Below are 11708 nucleotides of genomic sequence, written 5' to 3'. Positions count from 1 at the left end.
ATTAGGCTAACATCAATAGGGGCAAAAATTCAAATTATTTTCATGCGTACGAAGTCGCGGGTACAGCTATTATTCGGAAAAGGTTTAAGTTCGAATTACTTATGAAGTGTTATTGCATTAATAATTTAAAATTTTGACAGTCTTTAATAGTGTTATGTAGGTAGATAAGATAACTCAAACGTTGCACAAAATTATCTAAAAATACTTTATTTCTTTATTACTTGATTTGCTGATGTCTAGCCTGATATCTGAGGTAGACGCGAGTGTGAATTGCAAAATGCAGTTGACAACACTACTGTTTTGTAAAAAGTGAGTAAGTTTAACTAATAATACATTAATTAAACCCGTTTTTTATACAAAAATGATAATAATAATATAAATTGAATCGAGCTGTTTACTGAATTTAAAAAAGACTTATTTTATAGGGTTAAATAAATGTAAAAAAAAATGCTTTTATGTACAATCCTGGTTGTAGGGCAATACAGTCTGCAATTTTAAGAACGGAGAAGGAATTTAAAATATCCGTGCCATGGGGGAGACTAACTGGTGAGTACTATTTTAGTTTATGGGCCCTGTAGATAAGGTGTCAGTGTTCTTATGAAACTCCATAGCAATACATAAAAAATCCGCACCGTAACAACGCAAACGCCTCGCCTCGCGGTTGACAGCGCGCGAAAGACGATATGGTGTATCCCTTTCCGAATGATAATTTGAGCTTTATTTATTCTCTTAACGGGGCTCCTGTTTGGATAATATTTATTTATTTATAAAGACTTTATTGCACACACATAAAAATGTTCCGTACAAAAAGGCGAGCTTAATGCCATACGTCATTCTCAGTAATAAATAAGTAAGGATATTGCCACCTCTCGCCTCACGACGCCTTTGCGATAATCCCGCGTGTCCGCGACTCCTCAGGGCGACGCACAGTTTGGGAATTGTAAATTATAAATAAGTACCTTTATCAATAAACTAGCTTTCCGCCCGCGGCTTCGCCCGCGTGGAATTTTGTCTGTCACAGAAAAACTTTATCGCGCGCGTCCCTGTTTCAAAAACCGGGATAAAAACTATCCTATGTTCTTTCCCGGGACTCAAACTATCTCTATGCCAAATTTCATCAAAATCGGTTGCGAGGTTTAAGCGGGAAAGCGTAACAGACAGACAGACAGACAGACAGACAGACAGACAGACAGACAGAGTTACTTTCGCATTTATAATATTAGTTGGGATAAATAAATAAATAAATAAGTAACTTGAAAGAATCGAACCCACGACCTTTCGCTTACCGGGCGACTGCTCTCCATCTAAGCTGCTACACTGGATGAACCCGTCGAAATTTTCAAGTGTAAGACGCTGTTAAGGCCAGCGTTTGTTTCATCAATGTTGGGTATACCTACCCTTAATTATTCCAGGTCTATCCTGGGGGAGCTCCTCCCTCCCGCCTGTGTTGTTCTGCCACGGCCAGATAGACACTTGCTCCTCCTTCAGACCGCTGGTCAGCCTGATGCCTGAAGAGTATTTCTACGTCAGCATCGACTTACCAGGTTTGGACGTATGATAATACACTGGTCATCATAAAAATCGACCCACCCGCGACAAGCACTTTCAAACGTATGCATCCCCACTTCCCACCAATATTACTATACTATATTACCATTTAAAAGCCTAGTTCTAAACTTCATTTCATTAAAGGAAAGGTTTTTACCCCAAAAATGTGTCTGTAGAAGAATCCAGAGTGACTTCTTCAAAAAATAGGTAGTTAGTTACGCTTGAGCCAACTTTTGTGGCTATAAAACTGTTAAGTTGGGATTAATCGCTATCCATCTGTTAAAGAGGACACGTGAGATCATTATTTGGTTTTATAACCATAAAAATTGGTCTAATTGATCCCAGAGGTGAGCCCAACCAAAGTGAGGTCTTTTTTCAAGTTTTTCAAGTCACATTTATTGTAGTTATATGTTAATCGTTTATTAGGAAATTAGCTTTCAAATGACACCAATATTGTTGGGGCACCATGATTGTGTCAGTAGAAACGAGTTTTCCTGTAAAACGTAGGTAGGCCGGTTTTTGTGATGACCAGTAAGTACGAGTATATCTTAAAGTCATCATCGTCAGTCATTTAGTCTCCACTGCAAGATAAGGTAACTCTTCTAATTTATATGAGGCAAATCTAGGATTTGGCCTGACACTCCCCACGCTGGCCAGACGGGTTAGAGAGGCCTGATTGCTCAAAGTTCTTTCATCATCATCATTTCAGCCACAGGACGTCCACTGCTGAACATAGGCCTCCCCCAATGCTTTCCACGTTGATCGATTGGTAGCGTCCTGCGTTCAATGCCTCCCAGCTAACATTACGATGTCGTCGGTCAAAGTTCTTTAGATTTTCTTAATGCCGAACACAGATTACACAGATTATAATGCGACAAGAAGTTTATTGTCAACATCATTGAGTTCAAATGTTTTGGATCTGCAGAACCCTGAGTTTACCTGCTACCAAGTACCTTACTATTCTGTATCTACTTAGTGTGGACAGGCCCCCCACTAGGTGGACCGACAATCTAATGAAGGACCTGGATGCGGGCAGGGCAGGACCGGTCGTTAGGAAAATCCTTGGGGGAGGCTTTATCCAGCAGTGGACGTCATTTGACTGAAATGAACGAACTAAGTATATAACAACATCATGCTCTGTATTTTTTATGTCAGGCAACGGAAAGTCGGACAGGCTGCCTCCAGGTGCCAGACTGTCGGCGATGGACCTGGTGCCTTCCATAGGAAAGGTAAAGAACCATTTCGGATGGGACAAATTCACTTTCATTGGACATTCTCTTGGATGCCATCTTGGTAAGTAGTACAGCCCCCCTAGACAAAACGCACTTTTTGATCGAATCGAAAATCGAATCCGTCAAATTCCATACAAAAAAGGGGCTTTTCGACCACTTTTCGACTGGTTTGCGATTATAATGGCACTTTGTCTAGACCCACAGGGTATTTGACACCACCTATCGATTGACGTACTTGTTAAAACATTCAAACGAGACTCTCGCTTGTCACCTGTCATACGCTAATGGTGGGAAGTCGAAGTTCGACTTCGACTGTCGAACCTTAACTTCGAACTCCTCCTATGTTCTTCTGATTAATTTCGTTGCGGGTCCAATGACACTTTAACTTTCCCCCGGGACAAACTTGACCTTCATTGGTTGGGTTATTGGCGGTCAAGCTGTAGATCCTGGCTGCACAGGTGGGAACGAGAGGTGGGGAATAGTCCCTGCAACCTCTAAATTCTGGTTTTAACTAAATTTATCTGAATATTTCCAGGAATGTACTACATCTCTGCTTACCCCGGGATTGTGACCCGGTCCATCCATCTGGACCCTCGGATGCCCCCGACTGTATTCGGTATAGATATTAGGACATGGTATTTAAACTACTACGGCAAGTTCTACAAAAATTATGAGAGACTGAATGCGGGAGTCGAATCTGCTCCGCGGTATCGGTATGAAGAGGTAACTTATTTTACAAGTACCTACTACCAGGTCCTAAGTCTTTTATAGTGTAAGAACTTTTAAGTACAAAATGTTATTACACTATAAAAGAATATCTAGATGATAAAATAAGATGAGTCTATTAATCTAATAATTAAAAAAGCCTCCTCTCTTATATTTTATATTTTAAATTGCAGCGCCCAACAGGGTCCATAATTAATAATAATAATAATAATAATAATATTTCTTTATTGCACAAAACTTTTACAATGGTAGTAACACAATTTAAATATAAATAGTGCATTGCTGAAGGAGACACAGAGTAAATATACAGAGGTTTCCAAACTAGGCCAAGCCTGTATCTTGGAAAACCAATAAAATTAAGTGTGTAACTTGCAGAGAAAAGGAAAACCAGTACAACAATGCAATTTCTGGTGCAAAAGAAACATCATGAGTAGCCTAAAAACATCAATTTATCAGGTTTTCTGTACTTAAATAATCCAGCGAGAGTAACCACTTGCTTAGGGCTATCTTTGCTTCCGAAACAGAACAAGATTTTATATTACAAGAGCTTGCTGCCTTATTATAAATACGCGCCTTGACATAGTCACCAAATCTGCTTGCAAATCGAGAATTTACAGAGGGAGTGGGGATTTTGAATACGCGCTTTTTAATGAGAGTATTGTATTCATCAGATGAGATTAATCGTTTGTGGGCAATCAGGGTGGTTTTAAGGATGAACAACTGACGCNACTAGCTTTCCGCCCGCGGCTTCGCCCGCGTGGAATTTTGTCTGTCACAGAAAAACTTTATCGCGCGCGTCCCTGTTTCAAAAACCGGGATAAAAACTATCCTATGTTCTTTCCCGGGACTCAAACTATCTCTATGCCAAATTTCATCAAAATCGGTTGCGAGGTTTAAGCGGGAAAGCGTAACAGACAGACAGACAGACAGACAGACAGACAGACAGACAGACAGACAGACAGACAGAGTTACTTTCGCATTTATAATATTAGTTGGGATTGAGTAAGTAAGTCAATGCCTGAAGTATGGCAGCGACACGGTAGGGTGTTTTGTGACGTCACAAGTTAGTAAGACTCCAGAAGAGGGCCTAGTGTGAGTTTACATCGTGAGCGCGTAAAAAAATACATTAAAATAATGTATGACGTTTGTACAGTCTGGATGCGGGCAGCGCAGGACCGTTCATTATGGAAAACCTTGGGGGAGGCATTTGTCCAGCAGTGGACGTCATTTGGCTGAAACGACGACAACGACAGCGCCCCTAGCGGAAACGTTCAAGAAAAATATTTCATACATTTCTTTTTAACGCGGTCACCAGGAGGAAATTTGATGTAAACTCACACTTAGCCCACGGATGTGTTTCAGACTTGTATGTGTAATGTGTATCTTCTTCTATATATTATAAAAGAAAGTCGTGTTAGTTACACCACTTATAACTCAAGAACGGCTGAACCGATTTAGCTGAAAATTGTCAGGGAGGTAGTTTAGAGCCAGGAGAAGGACATAGGATACTTTTTATCCCGTTCGAAATTTAAAAAAAAGTCTGCTTATTTATTGCCATTCATTAGGGCGGAACAAAGTTCGCCGGGTCAGCTAGTCTATATACAGGGTGTTAGGTAAATGGGTATATGAGCCGACACTAGCCCATGTTAACATGGGCATATAAATGGTATGGTGAAGTCAGAAATTTGATATCATTTTGATTTTTTTAATTTTCATACAAAATAAATTTTATAAAATCCGATTTGTATGAAAAACAAAATCATTAAAATGAAGATATCAATTTTCTGACTTCACCATACCATTTATATGACCACTAGCTTTCCGCCCGCGGCTTCGCCCGCGTGGAATTTTGTCTGTCACAGAAAAACATTATCGCGCGCGTCCCTGTTTCAAAAACCGGGATAAAAACTATCCTATGTTCTTTCCCGGGACGCAAACTATCTCTATGCCAAATTTCATCAAAATCGGTTGCGAGGTTTAAGCGGGAAAGCGTAACAGACAGACAGACAGACAGAGTTACTTTCGCATTTATAATATTAGTTGGGATGTTAACATGGGCTAGTGTCGGCTCATATACCCATTTACCTAACACCCTGTATATAAAAATGAAACCCGTTTTCCGTTGTCACGACATAACATGAAAACGGCTTGACCGATTTGGCTGATTTTTTTTTGTTGTTTTCTAATACTCTGTACAAGGTTTTTACGGAAAAAAATATAAAGAAAATGTCTACGCTAAGGCGGTACGAAGTTCGCCGGGTCAGCTAGTTATAAATAAAAATATGCTTAGGCATTGACACAATTAAGCGCTGGATCTGGTAATCTACATGGGCATTTTCACGACGAGTTGACTCTAAGTTTTTCTCTTTCAGATCCGTGAAAAAATGAAGACTGCTAGAAGTTTAACTGACGAAGCAGTGGAACATGTTTTAGAGAGGTGTTTGGTTCCAGCTGGGGACGGGCTCTATCGGTATAAAAATAATGTATTTATTAACTTGTATTATTATATAAAATATAACGTGTCTGGAAGAGATAATTAACTTTTTAAAAAAATAAAACCNGTGCCCCGCCCACTGCCACTTGATTTTAGCAATTCTGCGAGCTATGTCGGTTACTTTGGTTCTCCTACGGATCTCCTCATTTCTGATTCGATCACGCAGGGAAACTCCGAGCATAGCCCGCTCCATCGCCCTTTGGGTGACCTTGAGCCTTCTTATGAGGCCCATAGTAAGTAGAGGTGGGCGCCACGCCGGCGCGCCGCCGCCGCCGCGAATTTTTTCACGCCGCCGCCGCCGACGACCAGCTGTCGGCGCGCCGATACTGATACTGTACAAACTATTTGAAATTTATTCCTCTCCTATACTGTACTAATTTGTGTTTCAAACGCAGAAGAACTATTTTTTTATTGAGTTGAGCGGCTATTCTAGTTCAATAAAGTCCTAGTATCACTGCGACCGGTACCGATCTATTATGATCGCCGCTATTTTCCTTAAAGTTCGCCTCCGAGTCCTGCATCCATTAGGAATTGCAGTATCTTTTGGGTAGCGATATTATGTTTTACATCTTGTGGGCTTAGGATGTGTTTGCCCAGGTGTACCTAAGCTCCGCTTGCGCATCAAAGGTCCGCAGTCCGTGAGAATGTGTAGTGGCGTTTCATCTGCCTCTTGGCACATCCTGCATGTTCTTGATTCGGACAGTCCCATAGTGGACAAGCGCTTGTTTAAGCTGCTGTGTCCAGTGAAGGCTCGAACTGAGATGCGCATTTTGATCCTACTTAGTCCTATGATCTGCTTAGAGCATTTTCGGTCATAGGCAAAAGCCTATATAAGAGCTTTGGAATGAGTTAATCCTAGCGTGTCTGACCATGCCTAAAAGGATTTGTTTAAATAGATGTTCTCCAGGGTCATTCGAGCGAGACTTTTGAGAATGCCACAAAAGGGTTCTGGACCATATTGTGTTCCCTCTGCTCCCGCTCTGGCCAGTTCGTCGGCATTTTCATTTTCCACGATTCCCGCGTGACCTGGAACCCATCTCAGCGTTACTCTGACATTACGTTTTCCTAGGGTATTCAGTCGACTCATGCAGTTTTCTACCAACTTTGAGGTGATCAAGTTTAAGGCCATCAGCGCGGCCTGACTGTCTGAGTTAATGTAAATATGTGGTTGGCATATTTTTTTCGCAGGTTAGCTTCCGCACATTCAATAATGGCGTAGACTTCTGAAAGATAGAGGCAAATTTACCCAGGCTTTGAGAAAGCCTAAGCTTCGGCTGCTCTCCATACACGCCAAAGCCTATGTTAGGGCCCATTTTTGACCCATCAGTAAACCATATAACAGAAGAACTAACTATAATATGTATTCTTTAATGCCATATAAATTGTACACAAGGCGAACTTAATGCCATTGATATACTAATAATTGATTGAATACCTTAATACTAACTATATTAACAGTTAATCAAGTACATTATTCAAGTTACTGCTTGGTCTAGTAAATAATTGATGGCAAGAGGCGCCGGTCCCTCTTGCTGTCAAGGTAAAAATCCCCGCCTCCTTTGGCAGATAACCCACACTATTGGAATATACTTTAAGTGAATCACTCACACAGAGATTGGCAAATATGTCTCGGAATGCAAATGGGTACCACAACCTCTGGAAGGCAACAAAGTACCTCCCTCAAAGTGTTCTCTGCTTATTAGGTCCGGTAATACATGAGTGCGAACTGACAAGAAAAATCTCAGACCTTTGCTACATGACACGCCGGTTTATTTAAACCCATTGACACGGATAATCCAAAAAATCCACAATTCAATCAAAAAAATTAATAAGATACGAGACTTGCAGCTATGCCTGCCTTTGATTCCTACTGATGATGCTGATTCATCCGACCGATTTCAGTCATGGTGACCACTTCGACTTAGCTGTCTTAGCGGCGCTGGTGCGCCCGAAGATGGCTTACATAGCCGATCTTCGCGGCAAACTCCTCGCACATTGAGAGTAATTACCCGCCGTCAACATAATTGTAGTGAATGGCGGCAGATGGACGGGATTTACATCATCGCGTTTTGCGCCGAGTTCAGTTGTGCGTTGCTCGTTGAATTCGCGGACTCGGCTCTACACAACACAATCTCCCGCCATTCTAGGTGCTGTGCTGCCAAACCTTCCCATTGTGATTTGAGAGGGCTCATTTTGCATCTTTTCGTATGCTGCTTCTAGATATCTTAGAACTTGACTATCTAAGGAGTTGACCGCCATGTTTCCGCTTACCCTCCCCAAGTTCAAAGTAGAAGATTGATTCCTACTACGCTAATTGAGGATGAAAGACGCAGGAGGACAAAGTGACTGACATAGCCCACAGAATCGCTAGATCAAGTGGCAGTGGGCGGGCCACATATCTCGTAGAGCTGATGGCCTCTGGGGCAGTAAAGTTTTTGAGTGGCAACCACGAGCCGGAAGACGTAGCGTGGGCAGGCCTCCCATTAGGTGAACCGACGATTTGGGGAAGGTCACAGGAAGTGCCTGGATGCGAGCGGCACAGGACGTGTTTCGGCTGAAACGAAAGAACTGACGCTAAGAGAGATGGCTAAGCTAAAGAAATAGCCAAAATGGACCCTCGTAAAGCACTTGCATTTAATCTGATCACCATGAAGTCCATGGTCTTGACAATGACCACACTGAGTGAGAAGAACCTCGCAAGTCTCTTAACTTTGGAAATTATCCATAAGGCTGGCAAGTCGCCTAACGAATTCTCTTATCGCTCAATTAATCTGACATTTGTATTGTTAAAATTATCATTCTTGCTCGTTTATTCCCTTGCCTAAGTATGACAAATGTAATATAGTATACCCGACCATAAATTTTGGCAGAAACCATACCAACCATAATCAGTACAATGTTTGAAAAAGAAAGAATCCTGTACGTCTGCTTTCGCTGCTGCTTCAGCTGGGTTTATCATAAAGGACTATTCTTTGAAATTCAAAAGTACCTTCTAGCACACTTCTACTACCTGCTGATGGATTCTTATCTCAGTGACAGACAGTTTTAAATCAAACTCGGTGTCAAAATCTTCTCTTTTTAGCTGCAGAGCTGGAGTACCCCAGGACTCTGTATTTGGTCCGATACTCTATAACATCTACTAGTAAAGTAGCCCAGACACCAGAAAGCTGCGGCATTCCTCAAATGTAACTGCTGTGATCTTAAAGTGACTAGACTTTTGCAATGTCAGCTGCTTGGCTGACCAAGTGGCGCATGTAATTAAGCCCCGAAGTCTCACCATATTATTGTCATTTAAGACGTGAAACTTATCCTCCGGCCAATCTAGACCTCGACACATTGCTGCTATCAACCTGCATTAAAATCCTGGACCGTAGGATGACATGGAAAGACCATAAATATAAATAAAACAGAACTGAATATAATATTCCACCGACAGTCAGCTAATCCAACATTAACTATGTGCCTCCAAAGAGCTCAAAAATACATGTTAAGGATACTTTTATCGGCACATTGGAAATTCGCATGAAACCACCCTTTTGATAATACCTATTCAACAAAAAAATAATCGTTCAAATTGATTTATAATCGGCGGAGATATTGCGTATAAAAAAGTTCATCGCCAATTTGCCACCCTTGGGGGTTGTTTTTTCTATTATTAAATTTAAATGGGACCACCCTTGAGGTATACCTATACGCCGAAAAAAGATTTGTTCAAATCGGTTCATAATTGGCGGAGTTATCGCGTAACTAACATAGAAAAAAAAACATACGGGTCGAATTGAGAACCTCCTCCTTTTTTGAAGTCGGTTGAAAAGGAAGAAATATACAAACTTCATGTCTTACCACCGTTGACACCCGCAGTGTAATTTTTGTAATTTTCATACAAATATTTTAATGTAATGCGTGAAATACTTAAGCACGCACGGGGTGAGGGTATAAATGCGTGGTTAAATAAAAACACCCTAAATACCTACATAACTGTTATTTGCGATTGACTGTATTTAAGATTACTAAGTAATTCATGGGAAAATACATTAATGGGAATATCAAACTGTTGTACCTAGCCCAATCCTAAATTTAAAGCACATTTATTAAAAGCACATTTAAAAAAAACTACTACTACTTTTCCAGACTGTCCTTCGACCAACGCTTCCGGGACATCATGATGCTGCCCTTCACAAAAGAACAATACGAGCAGATTTGGACATCTTCCAAAACCCCTTTACTTTCTATCACAACTAGCCAATCGATTTCTGATGGACACTTTAACTTCTCTCCGTACATCATAGACAATACAGAGTGGCCCAATAAAAACCATAGACATTTGACAGTTGAAGAAGTTCATGACGTTCATTTGAACAAGCCAGCGGTTGTAATAGATTATGTTAGAGACTTTTTAAAAGGAACTAGAGTTGACTAGGACATAAAATCTCAATACAAAGTCAAAGGACGCTGATGGCATTAAAATAGAGAATTCTTTCCTTTTCGTTCTCACCGCTGCAACTTCTGTGTAGCCAGGATCTACAGCTGGATCGCCAACAAAACCCAATCAATGAAGGCCAAGTTTGACCTGGAGAAAATAACTGTCATTGGAGCCGCTACGAAACCGCAAGAAAAAAGTTTTCATACATTTTACGTCACACGTAAAGGGGGCGGAGGAAATCTATGAAGTGTGACGTTTGTGACAAGGGGAAGACAGGGGTTCTAAATAAACAAATCTAAGTCTTAGATCTAAGTACAAATTTTTAATAATAAAGCCTCCACGTGTAGTGTGTGAGATGATTGTTACTTTCAAGATTAGATAACTAAAACACCTCGTTTTTTCCAAAATAAAACTAAAAAATTATCAAACGATGGTTTCATTTTATTATTCCTTCCCGATGTCGTAAGAGACGAACTACCCTTAGAAATGTGCCAATATCCAGTTGCACCTGAGATTAGCGTAACTACCTATTCAACCAAATGCTACCAAACAAACAAACTCTTCAGCTTTTTAAAATTAAGTAGGTATTTATATTGAATAAAATGAATTGGACAAGGTTCAAGTTCAGAATTCTTAATACGAGTATGTACCTACCTTAGGTAGGTACATAGAGAAAAGTAATACATAGGGTAGGTAGGTAATTACATACCCTAGTGTTGAATGCATTAGTTAATTTTGTCAGTCTTTATTGAGTTAGGTAGGTATATAATCTTATCTAACTACGTAACACAGTAAAGTTTATCTAACTGACAAGTTTATACAGATGAGTTATCTAACTCAGCTGCATAAAATTGACTTATAAATATCGTATTTCTTGAACCTACTTGATTTCCTGATGTCTGGTGATATCAGTCTGAGGTAGACGCAAGTCTGTCACTATTCTACTCTCTTAACAATTTACATGTTTAAGTAGTTATAATATCGTCTGTGACCGTGAAATATTTAACTGTTGGTCGAGTATACAAATTATCATAACAATGTTATTACGAAGAATGTTTTGAGTTCCATAAATGCAACCATCTTGTAGTAAGTAAGTTTTGTTGATTCGAAACATAACTACTTAGATATTATTATTTAATTAACGTTTTTAACTAAATGATTTGTTTTTTCTTCATTAGCTGATTATTTTCTAGTTCTATGTGATACTCTGTGTACTTCATACTAAAAATACCTACCTACTTGAGTGCATAACTAAATATGTAATTATCGTAAACCGTAAAGTCTT

At 40.1% G+C, this 11708-nt stretch overlaps 1 protein-coding gene across 1 annotated transcript; it reads left to right on the top strand.

Annotated features, from left to right (window-relative positions):
* Positions 1–247: 247 nt before the first annotated feature.
* LOC114353006 (serine hydrolase-like protein) lies at positions 248–10802 on the top strand. The gene is made up of 7 exons (XM_028304797.1): positions 248–309; positions 476–546; positions 1413–1544; positions 2704–2841; positions 3316–3503; positions 5879–5976; positions 10132–10802. The coding sequence occupies exons 1-7, from the start codon at positions 278–280 to the stop codon at positions 10418–10420; spliced, it is 948 nt and encodes a 315-aa protein (XP_028160598.1). The 5' UTR covers positions 248–277; the 3' UTR covers positions 10421–10802.
* Positions 10803–11708: the final 906 nt, after the last annotated feature.

The sequence above is a fragment of the Ostrinia furnacalis genome, unplaced genomic scaffold (assembly GCF_004193835.3).
Source record: "Ostrinia furnacalis isolate ACB-3 unplaced genomic scaffold, ASM419383v2 OfSCF1534, whole genome shotgun sequence".
In the NCBI taxonomy this organism is placed as follows: Eukaryota; Metazoa; Arthropoda; class Insecta; order Lepidoptera; family Crambidae; genus Ostrinia; species Ostrinia furnacalis.
The sequence above is the reverse complement of the archived record's forward strand: the minus strand, read 5'-3'. Positions and strand labels throughout refer to the sequence as shown.

Bases quoted from the DNA above. Each gene is read 5' to 3' on its own strand.
- LOC114353006 (XM_028304797.1), top strand. From the start codon at position 278: ATGCAGTTGACAACACTACTGTTTTGTAAAAA. The intron at 3,504-5,878 runs GTAACTTATTTT...TTTCTCTTTCAG, and splicing joins CGCGGTATCGGTATGAAGAG to ATCCGTGAAAAAATGAAGAC. The intron at 5,977-10,131 runs GTATAAAAATAA...CTACTTTTCCAG, and splicing joins GCTGGGGACGGGCTCTATCG to ACTGTCCTTCGACCAACGCT.